Source organism: Aulonocara stuartgranti (assembly GCF_965226115.1).
Source record: "Aulonocara stuartgranti genome assembly, chromosome: 20".
NCBI lineage: Eukaryota > Metazoa > Chordata > Actinopteri > Cichliformes > Cichlidae > Aulonocara > Aulonocara stuartgranti.
In genome coordinates this window covers 27,482,554-27,499,983 of record NC_138956.1, presented here as the reverse complement: position 1 = coordinate 27,499,983, position 17,430 = coordinate 27,482,554, and the positions used below count along the sequence as shown (strand labels likewise).

At 42.6% G+C, this 17,430-nt stretch overlaps 1 protein-coding gene and 1 long non-coding RNA gene across 2 annotated transcripts; both read left to right on the top strand.

The window, feature by feature from the left end:
- Positions 1-1,694: 1,694 nt before the first annotated feature.
- Positions 1,695-6,454, top strand: LOC309697373 (nucleoside hydrolase-like). Its single transcript, XM_082519246.1, has 8 exons — positions 1,695-1,740; positions 3,771-3,948; positions 4,037-4,216; positions 4,997-5,108; positions 5,224-5,360; positions 5,512-5,589; positions 5,820-5,912; positions 6,006-6,454. The coding sequence occupies exons 2-8, from the start codon at positions 3,772-3,774 to the stop codon at positions 6,156-6,158; spliced, it is 930 nt and encodes a 309-aa protein (XP_082375372.1). The 5' UTR covers positions 1,695-1,740; position 3,771; the 3' UTR covers positions 6,159-6,454.
- Positions 6,455-14,266: 7,812 nt separating this feature from the next.
- LOC309697380 lies at positions 14,267-16,948 on the top strand. The gene is made up of 3 exons (XR_014273812.1): positions 14,267-15,054; positions 16,115-16,391; positions 16,732-16,948. It is a non-coding gene; the product is annotated as an uncharacterized lncRNA (long non-coding RNA).
- The last annotated feature ends 482 nt before the right edge of the window (positions 16,949-17,430 follow it).

The following is a 17,430-nucleotide window of genomic DNA, read 5'->3' as shown; positions in this document are numbered from 1 at the left end:
TGTCTGTGCGTGATGTCTGTTTATGGCTCAAGGCCTTGACTGAATTCTTTGCTGTGCTTCACACAGCCCTGATGAGGAACAGTGGCACAGAGTGAAAATGATGAATTAATAGTGTAAGTTTTAGGTTGGAGTACGGCATTTTTTGTGATTGAGATTTAATTCAAGGAGGAACAAAATTGTTACGGCACCTGAGGTTCTCATTCCCACACAATATTGTCCCGGCAGGATGCAAAACGTTCCTGTGAATTTCTGGTTGATTTTTTGGTTTGGCTTAGTGCTAGCTTGATTCTGTCAGTGAGCTTTGGCTTGTGTTCTTTCTCGTAAGCGAGAGAGGGACAGTTTTATGCTTGGACATGTCTGCAACGGGCCCTAGTTTGTGTTATTTTTATTAGTATTTTGTTGGTTACGTCTGTTTTCGTTTTTGTTACAGTGCACTGAGGAAAAAAAACATCTGAGAGGGGTGATCCACCGGTGGTGATATGTTGATATTTTGTGAGTTCATGATTTAACAGTCAGCTCTTTAAACCAGGCCTGAAAGATTGAGATTTAAAGCGCTATAAAATATTATTACTGTAAACAGTTGCAAAGTGTGCTGTCACGGTCCGCTGTGACAGACCGTGCGGTGGTGTGTGTGGTGGACCCAGGTGCGAACACAAGTGAGCAGACGGGAGTGAACTTCAAACAAAAGCGAGCCTTTTATTGTGGCTGGTAACGCAAGAGAAACAAACAAGAATAAGGGCAGCACAAAAGCAATAACTAAACAGAAACCTAAACTGGGAATGAACTAAGGTAAGGCTATGACTTAGAATACAACAGACCGGGCATGGAAACATGGAGGGTGGGAACACAGACGACGCGACACAGACTGTAAGAAACACAGAGACTAAATACACATGAGGGATGATCAGGGGAAGTGCCCACACATGGGATCACAGCTGGCACACATGAACCTAACGACAGGACAGGAGGGTGCAACTGAATACACTGACAATGAATACAGATTTACAAAGTAAAACAGGAAACATGGAAATTAGACATAACAAGAACTAAACATAACCACGCAGACAGGACTCATGACCCAGGGAAACTTAGTAAAGGGGAGATGACATAACTGACAGCATGAACTTGACAGTACAAGACACACAGACATAAACACACGAAGGGCAAGGGAGACTTAATGCAAGGGTAATAAATACAAATGGCTGGACTACCTTAGAGAACCTAAACAAACAATAAACATCAAAACAGACTAAACACAAAACACTGGGTCACACGACCCAGGACCATGACATGTGCTTTTCCATGATTGTAATTGGCTTGAGAGAAATTCACTTATAGGGGACACACAATAAATTCACACAAGGATCTACAAAGTAAACTTTTGTAACCGTCTTCTTACACATTAATACAAAGATAACACCCATTAGTCGATACCAAAGGATACAAGTGTTACACCTTAAGAATCTGCTTGCCCAACCCATCTCCCCATCTTGTGATTTTTTTAAATGCAGTTCATTTACATGACAAAAACATTATTTTCACTTTATTCAAGCAATCAGAAAGTTGGACAGTCACAATTCAAGCTAAATTTGTAACACCTACACAAAATCTGAAGGTGGAGTTAGCCATGTACTATGTAACACTTCCCTATATAAACCGGGCTGCTCCTCACTTTATAGCATTCAGCTACCACAGCTCCAATCACACGGCTGTAAACATCTGCAAGAATCCATTTACCAGGTGAGAATTTTACATTTTATTTCAGTAATAATTTCAGAATCTCACTGTATTGTGAAGCTTAACATATCTTTATAATATAATTCTTAAAACCACCAGAAATCACTTTTTTTTCTCCCTTTTTCTTTCTTTCTTTTTTTTGCATCTAAAAGCATATTTTTGTGGGGTTGTTTTTTTTTTGACAATTGAAACTGTTGTTTAAAATTCTCCAAGCTTGCCACAATCAGAGGCAGGTCGATTACCCGTTCACGAACATTGTTCAAAAGCATTGTGCAGGCCACTATTTTCATATAGATTGTAAACTGAAGATCCCAGATTGTTACGGTTTAGAGGAGGATTCAAGCGCAGGACTTCGGGCTCAGATGCATACAAGAAAGATTTATTTACAATTCACCAGGTGTATATACAAGAAGGTGCGGGGGGAGTGCTATGTACAGCTGAGTGGGGGGGAAAGGGGCTCCAGGGAAGTCCAGGGGAAAAGCATGCGTTCTTCAGATAATCCACACACACGATCGCAGGCTCTCACTCCAACACTCACCACTCGGGAATCACACGGGGGAAAATCCAGGGAGCTCTGCAGACAGGGAGACTGGATTAAATACAGCGCACAAAAGAAACACACTTAACTTGACTTGCTGTGGCTTGGCTTCACTAACGCGTGATAGACAACGATCTAGCGACAAACAGCAGTCACCTCCTGGCTTAAATACTGATCATCTTGATGAGACCCAGGTGTCTCATTTCCCAAAGGCGTGGGCCGAGGGCGTGAACCCACAGTGAGTTCCGCCCCAGCGACAGAGAAGAGGAGAGAGAGAGTGGAAGAGAGAGAGAGAAACAGAAAGTGCCGATCAGCATGCAGTTGATCCACCTGGCTGTGACACAGATATTGTGATATTCATATTCTGATCTAATTATGATATTTGTACTGAACGCTACACATTTTAAAGCTGTATCTAAAACATATCCTCCTGCCTCCACCACAAACCACCTGAAGCAGTCTTTCTTTTTTTGTGTGTGTGTCCCGTTTGGATCTTTAGCCATCAGAATTGTTGTCTTAAGGCCAAGAGAGATGCCAAGCGGATTTATTTTACCAAGTGGATCATCATGGCCTTGCCATATTGGTCCATTTGATTGACCTTTATTATAATTATGAATTTATTTTATTTTCGGTTGCTACAAACGGGACAGACATGACTGGGGGATAGGACAGGGGGAAAGAATGAAAGAAAGAGAGGGAGAGAAAGAAAGAAAACCAAAGGGGAGAAGAGATGGTGAGAAGGGGGGGAAGAAAGAAAAAAACAAAAAAACAAAAAAAACAAAAAACAAACAAAGCACCTGGGTCACCTGTATGGAGAAAAAAAACAGAAGAGAAAGCAAACAGCAAAGAGCAACATAATAAAAAAAACAGCACCATCACAATAAACTAGCTAGCAGTAGATATCAGTAGATACTAAATAATAAACGATATTGTGCAACACGCAAGATAGACAGCGCACAGTGTGCTTTGAGGCAGCAGCCAAGAAAGCTGTAGTCCGCGTCTGTGAATACCCGTGTGTACACCTGTGTGCATACCTGTGTGCATACCTCCGAAGTGGCCCAAGCGAGCCCCAGGCTCCAGGCCCCGATAAGCGGCCGCCAAGGAGTGAGCCGGTGTGTACCTGGACGCCCACCCCCAGACACAAAGAACCACCAACGCACCGATACCTGAGGGAGTCCGCCACTGGCAGGGGAAGTGCTGAAGCAGTCTTTCAATCTGACTTTCATATTTAGAAATGGATACAAAACATGTAGTTATGCTAGGAGAGAAAGGTTTTGAGAGTGTGAAAAGAAAAACACAGTATTGTGTTTATTTAAAATATATTAGTTATCTGTGTGTTTGCCTCTTTCCCTCCATCTGACAACTGAGATAGGCTCCAGTTAGACAAATGGTCAAGAAATGGAGGGATAGATGGCACCAGTTAATGTTAGAGGAATGGAGTGTGCTTTATTAGAAACAATCACTCTTCAGGTTTGAATCCTGTGGTTAAACACAGGATGAAGAAGATCATAATTGATGTGGATGCTGGGGTGGATGATGCTATTGCCATCATGATGGCCCTGGCCAACCCTGATGTGGAAGTTTTGGGGATCACCTGCTGCTATGGCAACACGTCTGTGGAGAATGTCCTCAGAAATGTCCTGCGTGTCCTGAAAGTCTGCGACAGGCTGGACGTAAGTTTGTGTCACACTGTAAGAGAGCCCTTGTACATGGATATATTCGTAGACCTGTTCTTACATCCAGCGTATAATACTCATACAGATTCCAGTCTACCGTGGCTGCTCAAAGCCTTTGTTGGAGCATGAAAACCATGCAGATGATTTCTTTGGGACAGACGGGTTTGGGGACGTTCCAGAGCCACAAGCACCAGGCCTGGATCGGGTGCAGCAGAAAAAAGCCAAACAGGCCATTATTGACCTTGTGAACGTGAATAATAAAGAGGTGAGTGTCTGCACCATTAAGCTTCTTACATGAATGAAAATTGAGAGCATCATTTTCATGTGATATGTGTACACTAAGAAGGTTCTAGTTTACAAAGGGGTCGGGTGAAAATGCTGTGTGGAGAACTAGGTGATCTAAAAATATATGAATACATTTACCAACTTTTTGTAAATGTTTTGTGGTTCTGATCAAATGTATTATTTAAAGGCCCAGTCACAGATTATTTCAACCTTATTTCCATACCTTGAAGTTTTCCTTAAAAAATATGTTGACTTTTAGTTCAAAATTGTTGAACTAAATAAACACAATACTAATAAAAATGTGTTTCACCCAGAACTAATGATGTAATTGCTTTTTTATGGTGACCAGAAAAATGGATGTAGAAACAATGGCATCTGTTGGTTATGGATGGTAAATGGTACAATGCACTTGATGTGAAAGAAGCCAACTCGTGGCAAAGGATCACAAAGTTGCCAAACACACATAAAAAAAAATTTAAAATAGAGAGAGAGGCTTTAATTTAGTTTAAATTGGGAAGTCATGATAACTTATCTGTCAGTTGTCATGAAGTTTCAAGTAGTCATTAGACAAACTGCACTGCTTGCCCATCTCAAACCAATTTAATTCATTCTCAACATATCAATAATTTAAAAACATTTGAAACTTGTTGCTTATGAAAATTTTTTCAAGGAAAATTATTATTTTGAGGGTTTGTTCTCAGCTTAAAGTTTGGTTGTGGGGGAATAAAATCATCAGTACAACTCTGTCTCCGGTCTTCAGGTGATCCTCGTAGCCACCGGCCCCCTCACTAACCTGGCTGTCGCAGTGCAGTTGGACCCTTCCTTGCCTAAAAAGCTGAAGGCACTCTACATCATGGGAGGAAACACTGAATGTTGGTTGAATCCTCACAGAGTATTTCCTCTGTCTATTATTATCCATTCGGGATTTTAGTCTTATAAATCTCTGATACATGTAAGAATGAAGTTTGTGTTTGTATCTGTGTGCAGCCAGGGGTAACGCCACAGTGTGTGGTGAGTTTAACTTTGTGTGTGACCCAGAGGCGGCTTACATCGTGTTGGACCGCTACACATGCCCAACCTACATCGCCAGCTGGGAGTTCACCCGCAACAACGACCTGCCATGGGTGAGGAGAGAAACAAGCTGAACCAGGGTTTCTGTTCTGTTACAATGAATAATGTCTGAACTGTTTTAAAGTTTGAAAGGATCTCTGCTAACACTGAGTTTGTGTTTGAAGTAATATTTAAAAATATCTCACACTCCTTTTTCTCCCTTAGTCTTTCTTTGACAACAATTTATCCCAACGTACTGAAAAATCAAACTTTTTGGAAAAGATTTTACACATCTCAAGAATGGTAAGAACGTATAAATTGACACTAAGCGTCAGGCAATTAAATCTGAAGTCATCACTTTGTACAAGAAAATAAGCTCCTGTTTGCATTGAATTTAACCAATTGTCAGTATTGCATACATACTACTGGCAATCCATTTGAACATTTTTAAAACTTGGTGCTCCACTAGTGATATTGGCATCAAACGGAATATTAGAAGATGTCTAAATACCTCTGACATACTGTGTGAACAGAACTGTGAACACAGAGATGAAAATTTTAATCCCTGTGACGCCTATGCCATGGCTGCAGCCATCAACGATGCATTCATAACTGACAGAGAAGAGGTAAGTGAAGGCTGCTTTTTTTTTTGTCAGGATACAATATAAAACATTTGAGCTAAAATCATTGTTTAATGAATTCTTTGTTTCCTCTTTCAGCTTGCTGTGACGGTGGAGTTGAAGGGGAACTACACCCGAGGCATGATGGTGCTGGACCACGACGAGAAGCTGAAAAAAGAACACAGAGTTATCATCATGAAGAATGTCAACTCGGAGATGTTCCAGCAAATGTTGATTAATGCAGTCATTTAGACTGTGCACTCTGAGACCTGAGTGTTACGGGTCATAACAACAAATAAAATATGTGGTGCTGCAGTTTCATAAACCATTTACAACATTTATTAACAAACTATTTGTCCAGACTGGTGTTGAACAATTTGACAAGATTTCGACTATGTGGTAGTAAATAAAGTGCATACTAGTAATGCTGTGACCCAAATAAGAAGAAATTGTTTTGATTTGTTTTTTTCACCGAAGCAGCTAATAAAGCATAATGGAATACAATTTTGCCTCTTTCTTGTAAGATTCTATAATAGAATGAAACAATAATGCCAGTTATAAATAAAGACAATAAATTGAATGAATTATGAAACACTCATTTTTTTCTATTAGATCTGAAAATGTTGTGTAATACTACAACCTGAAAAGATGTTGGCCTGTACAGGAGATAAAGGAACAAAACTTTAACAACAGCTGTGAAATGGAATAGATCAAATCACCAAAGTAAACTGGATCTGGACTTGTTGCAGGGATCTGAAGTTACTAAACATTTTGTGAGTGTATGCACTAAAACTTAGGACCATACAATAATAAATATGTGCGTGATGAAAGTTGTGCAGCACGCTAACGTCCTTATTCCACTCTGTACGCTCGTATGGGTCTAACCCTTTCACTCCTTTGATTTTTTCCTCGTACATTTTTTTTTTTTGCCTTTTTGTCAAGTCTTTCTTTGTACGGACCTGCCGTGTTCACCGTTGTTTTGTACATAACTGTTTTTGGGGCAAATAAAAAGCAAGTAGGGATTAAAACCGCAGAATTAATGATTGCAGGTGCTGGAAATGCCAGAGCTTGATGCAGTGTGCGAAAGTCACGTGGTCTGTCAATCTCTATAAGTTTTTTTCAGTCTAATTAAAGTGTACTTGTTTTTCAAGTACCACACCAAAATAATCAGCATATCTTTGTCCTTTCTGTTTTTAACTTCAGTTATTGTAAATAAACCTGGGGAAATTTGACAGCAAGAAGTTTGAGGAATGTACCAAAGCTTTGAGGATAGTGGCCATGTATAAACATTGGCAACAACAACTTGTTAGCTGGTATGTTGAAGTTTGGGTTTTTCTGGATCTCTAATCAGATGATCTTTTTATCTGTGCAAGTGAGCGACTGTCAAGAACCCAGACCTCAGTTGCTCTAAGTTGTTCTAAGATAAGAATAAAAAAAATCCACTGCTATGGCTCAGGAACAAGTCAAGATTCAGCTACATAAGGAGAGATTCTGATGTGCAGATTCCCAAACTTCATGATGAGCCTGGATGGAATTATAAGGTTGAAAGTTGAGCTGTAGTCAGTAAACAGCATCCACACATATATGTTGTTATGGTCCACGTGGGAGATGGCTAGGGTTGCCAACTCTCCCATTTTAGCCAGGACATCCCGTATGATGAGATAAATTGGTTTCTCTCTAAGTCTACCTCCCATATACTGACTGTTATCTGCAATGTCACATACAGTGCATTTTTACATTGCATCCAGCTGGTTGCGCTTTGTGCTTCTGGCACGCCAGTGTCCCTTATTTGATTGTTCATGGCAACATCTGTGGATCTATTTGGCCTAAATGCAAACTGAAAATGATCAAGCGTAGCAGGCAGTGAAGATGTGATGCGAGCTTTGACTTTGACTCAAAGCACTTAATAACAATGGAGGTGAGTGTTACTGGGTGACAGTCATTCAGGCAGCTAATGTTAGGATTCTTTGGGACAGGGATGATGATCGTCCTCTTAAAGTACCAGAAAACTACAGAGAATAACAAGAAGAGGTCGAAGAGGCTCGTGAAGACAGGGCCTCTTTGACCAGGGCCTCATGCCACTTCATGTGTGCATACTTTGAGAGCACAACCTGGGATAATATTTGGTCAGGGAGCGTTTTATGTGCAATTTAAAATAAACAATTGAATTGAATTGAATTGATCCATGGCTTCTGGTTGGAGTTAGTCCGTACAGTAACTGTTAAGAAATCAGTTTTACCCCGGTTCTTTTTATTCCTCGAGCATCCAGAGATGGCACCGGACTCAGTAGTCATTTTCACAAAATCTTCATTCATCTTCATTTATCTTTACTCTTCTTCATTTAAGCATGCACTCCTAGGAGGGAAGATGAGGCCGGTGTCCCTCTGCAAAAATCTTCAACCCTTTGTTAGTTACAGCCAGCTTTATAGAAACAACCCCATCATAAAACCCCCATGGTGTGCTGGAAACTCTGTGTCTGTGTGAGTGCTCGTGAGTGAGTGTGTGCGCATACCTGTGTGTATGTGTGTGCACATGAGTGACTGTGCATGTGGATGTGTGTGCGTGACAACTAAAACACTGTGGGTGTAGACGACTCCCTAGAGGTCATAAAACCCCTCTCCCTTCTAGACCACAGTTACAAGTATCATAAATGTTGCAACCCCCCACCCTAAAGCTTCCTCTGGGGAATTTCCACTCAGTGGGGGAGAAGCCTCCTACTATCCACTCCTAAGTTCAGAACACAAAGAGGCCTTTATTACTCTACACACAGTGTCTCTACAATAGTTCTATATTCTATGTTAACACATTTCTAAACTCTAAAATAAGCTAAACATTCTACATAACCCATTCCATAGAACTCATTGAACTCATTGCTGCCTGTTTTTATTTACATCTTGAAGGTAGAAAAAGACCAAGACCCTCCATGCTTAAGAACTGCAGAAGTAAAAGGGCATCATATTTTACTTACAAGAGTGGATGAATTTATCTAAATTGTTACTGTATGGCAATAAAACCTGAAAATGTCTATCTTAGTGTGCCACTTTGTACATAATTTTGCAGTTAGCACTTTTGTAATCATCTTCTTACACATTAATACAAAGATAACACCCATTAGGTGACACCAAAGGATATAAAGTGTTACACCTTAAGAATCTGCTAGCTCAACCCATCTCCTAGTACCTTATTTCTTAAACGCTGTTCCTTTCCATGACAAAAACATTCTTTTCACTTTATTCAAACAAGCAGAAAGTTGGACAGTGTTAGGTGTGGCTGTGTGCAGGCAGGAATAGGACCCAAGGTGCAGACTCCGGAGACAGAACTTAAACCAAAACAGCTTTAATGCTGAACGCAAACATAACATAACTGGAAAAACTAACACCGGCGGATTGACAAACACACAGCAAAGTAAACGGTAGATCACGACACAGACACTAAGAAACACAGGGCTTAAATACACCGAGGGAGCAATCAGGGAATGAGTAACAGGAGGGAAACACAGCTGGGACAAATTAGAACTGACGAGACCAAAGAAGCGTAAACTGAACACACTGAGATAAGACAGAAACCTTCAAAGTAAAACAGGAAACGCATAACACAGACTGAACAAAGACACAGACTCATATGCAGACACTACAAAGGGAACAGAGACGTGGGAACAGGGCAGACACAAACACTGACTGAGCACGGGGATATAGGAACTTAGGATACACATAGACGCGAACTAGACAAGGGGATGCAGGTGATAGGGGAGACAGCAACTAAAGAAGACAGAGACATAAGCCATAAGACAGAACTCAAAGAAACCAAAAACTAGAATGTATAAATAATATAATAAACTCAAAAACCCTGGGTCAACGACCCAGGCATCCTAACAGTACCCCCCCCCCCCCCTTAAGGGCTGGCTTCCAGACAGCCCAAACCAAAACATCAAAAAAAAACAAAAAAAAAACAACCCAACCAGGGTGGGCGGCGGGGGAAACAGGATGGAGGGCTCGAAACAAACCAAACAAGGAGCCAGAAACAACAAAACAAAAAAAACAAAAGTGCAAACACTGGAGCCCGTAAAGCAACAGAACAAAAAACAGGCTCACGACAGGCGCAGGCGGCCAGGAAAAACAGTTCACAAAAAGTTCAGGGGGGCCGGCCCGGAGGCTGACGGCACAACAGTCCAAACCCGGGCAGGTCAGCGGGGCGGCCCAGAGTCTGATGGTCCAAGAGCCCAGAAAACAGGTCAGGAGGCCGGCCAGGCGGGAGGCACCGGTGGCGACGGAGCAGATCAGGAGGCCAGCCGGGCGGGAGGCACCGACGGTGACCGAGCAGATCAGGAGGCCGGCCGGGCGGGAGGCACCGGTGGCGACGGAGCAGATCAGGAGGCCGGCCGGGCGGGAGGCACCGGTGGCGACGGAGCAGATCAGGAGGCCAGCCGGGCGGGAGGCACCGACGGTGACCGAGCAGATCAGGAGGCCGGCCGGGCGGGAGGCACTGGTGGCGGCGTAGTTCAGGGGGCCGTCCATGACGGCAACGACGTCCAGTCATCGGCCGGACAGGACGTGCAGGACGAGCAGGCCGGACAGGACGTGCAGGACGTGCAGGACGTGCAGGACGTGCAGGACGAGCAGGCCGTGCAGGACGTGCAGGCCGGACAGGACGAGCAGGCCGGACAGGACGTGCAGGACGAGCAGGACGAGCAGGACGTGCAGGCCGGACAGGACGTGCAGGACGAGCAGGCCGGGCAGGACGTGCAGGACGAGCAGGCCGGACGGGACGTGCAGGACAAGCAGGCCAAGCAGGCCAGACGGGACGTGCAGGAACAGACAGATTGGAGACCTCAGGAGCAGACAAAGCTGAACACTCGGAGACTGGACCAGGCGGAGCTGCAGAGGCCGAAGCCGGACCAGGCGAAGCACAGTGCTGCGACATGAGCAACATGAGCTCATTCATTTGTTTTATTCTGTTTTGTTTTTTGTTTCTTTTTTAGGAAACTAGTTCTTTATGCTTTTGACTGGATTGAATCGCTACAATCCTTTTTTACAGGGACTTACGACCTGATCAGTCCCCACAGGTAGCTTTCTCCTCAGCCAGTTGTAATCTGGAAAGCCCACCTTATATTTGCTCTCCCGAGAATTTTCAGCGCTGTTATTCACTGTTGCAGGCCTGCTTAGAACAAAAATGAGAAAAAAGAGAGCTGATTATTAGCTCATCAAAGCACAAAACAAAATCACCTGACAGGTTTTCTCTAAAAAACAATGGGCCCCTCTCAGACATGTCCATGGTTAATCAAACTCCCTCCATTAAAATAACAAGAACATCCAAAGAAAACTGACCGAATCAATCCATCACTACAACAACAACCTCAAAAATCTTAAACACAGAACATTTTGCCACAAGTTCTTCAGGGTCCTGTCACTCCGAAGTCAACTGACATAATTTCACCTGCTCAATACACAGAAAGTCTCAATAAAACCACACAATTTCCACACAACAATCACCCCCTTACGACAACATATAATCACTAAACTATATATTTCCTATCCAAATCTGCACTCCTCTTCTGTGGCATGCTTCCTCTCCTGAAAGCCTCAGTCACACACATACAGGAAGCTCCTTCGTCACCACTCACTTCAGCTAATTTGCATACCGAGTCATCTCTCAATGAGTTGCTGTAACAACAGAAACATATGTTTAAACATTACCACCTTATTAAATTATTTTATTTCTTTCTACAGTGATCACTGGTCTTGATCACTTAGTACCAGAGCACTCCTAAGTCACTCTTTTCTAAAACTACTTTAATCACTTTTTGTTTTCATAACTCCCTTTCCTCAGCTTCAAACTCAAGTGTATTCTATTAACCATTCACACCATTCTGTCACTCAGACAAATAGCAAGCTGATCTTCATTGCGTATGTTTGTGTTCTTAGCCAGGTTTAATCAGTGTCTATGCATTAATCATCATGAGCTTGTCTTGTCTTTGTAGGGTTAATGCATTTTCTGTTTGTGTGTGTGTGATTTTGCATATGTTGCTTTTGCAGTGTGTCAGACTCCTTCATAATTTTGCCTTTAAACAGTCAATTTTCTCCTTCCCAAATTTGCTAACCCAAATTCTGATTTCCCACCTTGAATAACAGCATTCTTTGTCCTCAGCCAGAAGTTAGGGCTCCACTTGCCACTTTCCACCTCCGCCTCAACCCAGCGGCTTTACCCTTGAGGTCCCGTCTTCTTCACTTCATCTCACCAGTGAGTCTGAGCTCACAGGAGGCCGAGTAATCGTGACTGTGCCTGCCTTAGGTTGTCCCAGGGTTTCGAGGTGGGATCTTACCCGTCATGGGCTATCCAGCCTTCCATACTCGCCTGATACGGGGGCCAAGTGGGCAGGGGTGCTATGAGGGGAGGGAACACACTGGCTCTGGAAATTAAAGGAGTGTAAGCTGCTTCCTTCATTGCATCTTATATTAAACTATCTCACTTCTGATTCTTTCCTAGAATAATTTCACATATGGCACTTTGTGTATGTGTGTTTTCTATTCATTAATGTAATTGTCAGTTATTTTCTCTCTTTATTTTACTTTTTTATCTGTTTGTTTGTGACGTTCTACTTTAGTTCTACTAAACCTTGATGTAAAAACAATACACCCTCTTTTGACGCACACACACTCTGCAGTTTGCCTACGCACACACTTTTCTCAGACTTCCTCTGTTCACACACTCACCTATGAGTTATTATTAGTTATTTATTATTTTGTACAAATCACACAGAATCATTCAAATCGAGTACTCACAGCATTCACACACTTAGAATCACTCAAAATTCGCTTTCCTAAGAGTATTTTATCAAACATGCTTTCAAGAATCAGAAAGAGGAAGTAGACAACACTCAGTAACTGCGTCTGTCCTCTTAAAAGAGAGGAGAAATAAACACATATGGGACAATTCTCCCCATTTTAGACAAAATGTGACCTTAAATGTCCTTTTCTAAGTTATGTTCTTCACTATACACAACTCCTGGCCCTCCAGGGCATAACCTTTGGACTTATAACTCTGATATGAGTCCACACAGTACAGAGAACCTGCAAGTTCAGTTTTTTCTTTTTTAAATTCTCCACACACTTGAAGAACTGTTTGTCATTTATCTGCCCAAGAACTTCATCAAATGGACCGCGCCGGGTCCAGTAATCTTCAGCACATGTATTTCACCGCTGCCAGTGAGGATTTAAAACAGTTTCTTGTCAGCATTCACTTATCAAATGGACCGCAGCCGATCCAGCAATATCTACACAATTGTGTATCCTCATGTACACAACTTAATCTTCACTTGCATCACAGCACATCTAGTAATATCTTCAGAATTACTTCATCATAGTAAACATTGATTTTCCTTTAAAATCAATTTACCATTAGAACTCAAGATCACAGCTGACTCGATTCTCTGAATCCTGAGTCAGTTAAACACCTTGCTCAACTCAAGGTGTCCTTTTCTCAGACTTCCTTGTCTGAGCTCACTCTTTTTATCCCGGCCTGCGCGTTCAGAAGATCCCCTTCTCACTGTAATTCAATTCTCATAGACCCAAAAGTAAGCATATTATCTCCCTAGTCAAAAGTGAAACCGTTCCTCACACAGTAATTCTTAATCTAACCTTAAAATGAAACAAACACCCTTCGTGTTTTAAAACTAAAAAGAGTAAGGAATCCTTCCTGGATCATTTATCAACACCCAAACCAATACAGTCCGCATTGATTATTCTTCTGGACCTCAGCAGATCCACCAAAATTCATGTAGGTATATCAACCATTCACCGATTTATTTCTTCCTCAGACCACGCCTTTTCTGTTAATATCAACAAAGCTGCACACTCAGAATTGTACAGCTGATTCTTCCCATCAGACTGCGCTGGATCTGTTACTTCAGCACAATAAACACTGATTTTCCTTCAAAATCAGTTTACCAAGAGCCACAGAACCATTTCTGACTCGATTTTCTGAACTTCTGTGTCACTTAAACATCCTGACAGCACCAGGTGTTTTCTGTCGAACTTCCTCTTTGAAGATCAAGTATAAAGGGTGTCTGTCCTGCAAAGTTTTTGTTGGGCAGCACATAATCTCTCCACATATTTCCTTACAGTTTTGAATTCTTTATCTGCTGCTTTAGTTGTTCTTGAACAAGACATGTGGATGGCTTTGCTCAGCTCCTCCAGTTGATCATTTAGTGGCTTATATAGCGTTGGTTCACTAGATGTCATAGTTGAGCTCTTTGTTTTGGTTCCTCTGAGATTTCCCCAAAATGGCTGCTATATGACTCCTCCTAGCAAGCTCCTTGAGGCGACTTCCCTATTTCTTTATCAGATGTCCTGCAGCTACCGAACAGTCACTTCCTCTTTTCATACCCTGCTTGATATAACCAGCACTGGGTCAGAACAGCATTTGCTTCATAAATTCTCAAAACAGCCACAATTATCAGCGCTACAAAATAAACACACCACACCAGCTGCAACTCTTGCTCTAAAAACCAATCACAGAGCTTTTATACTTCATGCAACTTGTAGACCGATCCTCAATAAAAAGAGGAAGTGCGGGCCAACCCAAAAACTATAGTTCAGTTACCTTAGACCTGCACAAAGTTAAAAACAATTCTCTTCTCTTTCTGTTAAAGTCAAACTCACACCGTTCAGCAAGGCCTGTTATTTTAAATCACCAAGAGACAAGCAACGTTATTTCTTTTAATCTTAAAGAGGCCTACAGTGCTGGTTTCTTCTCCTGTTAAAAGGGGAAGTAAAAAGGGGAAGTAGGCTGCACCCAAATTTTTAACTGCACACTTTTTTGCCAGAGAGAAAAGAAAGGAAAAAGAGACTTTTAAAAAGCCTCACACAGCCAGCCTGCAGCCAGCAGCACTTTAATTACTTCAGACGGTTTCTTACGTCCCTGTTTTCAACTTTAATTCGTGGATCACAGCTGATCCGGATATGGAGCGGCGGAGCTCCCCTCAGACGCTACTAGTCGTTCTCTGATTCGGCAACGCGTAATCTACCCTGTCTATTGATACTGCATTTCAAACTCATTAAATGCATGCTCGCAGAAGGAAGAAAATGCCCTCTCTGCCTTCTGTACATTACCAAGCACCTAAATCTAAGGAAACACCGGAACAAAAAGCTAGGTAAGTCTGACCGTCTTATTTCTGCAGCCACTGTAAAACCACAAGGTGTTTCTTCCGTTTCACCACAACATATACATTTCATGTAAAGAAGATCCCCTGTACGTGAATATTCAATTTGGCACAATCCCGAAATGAGCATGCCTTTCTCTAGATACGGATGAAACTACTACAGCCCCTGCAGCATTATTATCAAAATTACTTCAACACATAAACCTTGACTTGCTTCAAACTCAGTTTACTGTGCCCCTCAAGCTCACAGCTGGCTTGAGTCTGTTAAATCACATGTCAACTCCTCGGACCTCTGCGTCCGGTATTACTCTTTTCTCACAAATAAGTGTCTCTCAAAATGATCCTCTGATCATAACCTTATTTTAAAACCAAGGTCCCAAGTCTTGGTAGATGGTCAATCTCCAGTACGGCCACGCTCACAGTATTTTATTATCAGACTTCTCACTTTCAATAATCAGCACACTTCACTACAAGACCTCAGGCTCACAGCTTTGCCTGAGTTTCTCTTCAATCATATATCAACACCTCGGACCTTCTTGTCCGGTATTTATTCTCAATACATGTCACAATTCCTCGGAGCTTCTGTCCGGTATTTTACTCTTAATACATGTATTTATTAAGTGTCTCTCAAGATGATCTTCTAGATCACCAGGGCTATATCCAAGGCCACAAAATCTTGGCGGGGCCCCACCCCTAGTTTAATACCCAGGAAACGTCTTTCCCGGGGGTGGAATCCTTCGGTTCCGTGACTTTAGACACTTCTTAATCCCTTTATTCCTTACACACAACTCAGTCTCTCTTCTCTATTTCTTCAACAATGACGTCTCAAGTTACTTTTAGCTCAGTACTGCTTTTTCCTAGTCAACCGTGAATGCAACAATTCTCTCAAGTTTCACTTTCGTTGCAAATAAAGATTTCTATTTTAAACAAAACTCAAAACAGAGATCAACGGATGACCACTTGACTACTTGTTTTAGAATTATACTCCAATACAGCACAATTTCTGTTTAAGAGGTTTGTGCCTTACCTTTTTATTCTGTGGGCCCAATAGTCAAAGTGATCACCGTGACATCTGCCGTCTGATCCACCGATCCGGCCTCAACCTTCGCGGACAACAAACACCTGAACCTCGTTCTGCTGATCTTCAGTTGCCCGCATCCTCCACCAAATGCTGCGTGATCGATCAACTTTAGACCAGACAACAAACAACGGAGGCTCCGGAAAAGTGCAATCAAACGATGAGTTTTATTGTCACAGGAGAACAACCAACCGTCAGCATACAGAATGGGTTGCTCTGACAAGAATACACTGGGTTCTGGTTTTATAGGGTAAAATATCACACCTACGTCAATACAGTTCAAAAATACATGAGGACAGACGGGCAAAAGTTCAACCCGTGCAGACAAGGGTACATCACGTACATTTCATACACCGACATATAACTTCTCCTTTCTACATTACTTGCCTTTTAAGGTAATAACTTCAGGTCTTAGCATCTCTAAGAGCTAATAATGGACCCTCGTCATTAATCACTAAGTAGAGTACTTTGCAGCCAGTCTCAAACTGAAGCAGAAGACGCTTAGGCCTTCACTCAAACCTGCCACTAGATTAATATGTGTATTGTAAGCATGCATGCAATTAACCTGCTATGTTCTCATCTCCCCTCAGCATGGATCACCTGGACACTCTCACCAGTGAAGCTTAAAACCTTCTAGAATGGAACATCAACTCTTAACCAAGCACACTCATGCATTGTGTATAAAATGAACTCAACCTATAAAAATAGAAAGGTCAATGTGATGACAGACATATTCAATGCAATATAAACCCTGTATGAAATATTACTGATAAATGATACTTTAAAACATGTTATTAATACATTCTTCATAAGGCAAATTATATGGTATCAATAAAAGAATCTCTGAATCTCAACAACAGGCTGAGGCCGAAGCTGGACCAGGCGGAGGCTGAAGCCGGACCAGGCGAAGCTGCAGAGGCTGGGGCCGGACCAGGCGGAGCTGCAGAGGCTGGGGCCGGACCATGCGGAGCTGCAGAGGCTGGGGCCGGACCATGCGGAGCTGCAGACTCGGAGGCCGGACCAGACGGAACTGCAGACTCGGAGGCCGGACCAGGCGGAACTGCAGAAGCTGAGGCCGAAGCCGGACCAGGCGAAGCACAGGCTGAGGCCGAAGCTGGACCAGGCGGAGGCGAAGCAGGAACAGAGGCCGAGGCTGAAGCCGGACCAGGCGAAGCAGAAGCCGAAGCTGGACCAGGCGTAGCAGAAGCCGAGGCAGAAGCTGGACCTGGCGTAGCCGAGGCAGAGGCTAATGGCGGCTGGACGGGCTCCTCGGGCCCTCCAGCTGACGT

Coding starts and splice junctions, on each gene's coding strand:
- LOC309697373 (XM_082519246.1), top strand. CDS start 3,772: ATGAAGAAGATCATAATTGATGTGGATGCTGGGGTGGATGATGCTATT. Junction 3,949..4,036: donor AAGTCTGCGACAGGCTGGAC/GTAAGTTTGTGT, acceptor ATACTCATACAG/ATTCCAGTCTACCGTGGCTG. Junction 5,590..5,819: donor TTTTACACATCTCAAGAATG/GTAAGAACGTAT, acceptor CTGTGTGAACAG/AACTGTGAACACAGAGATGA.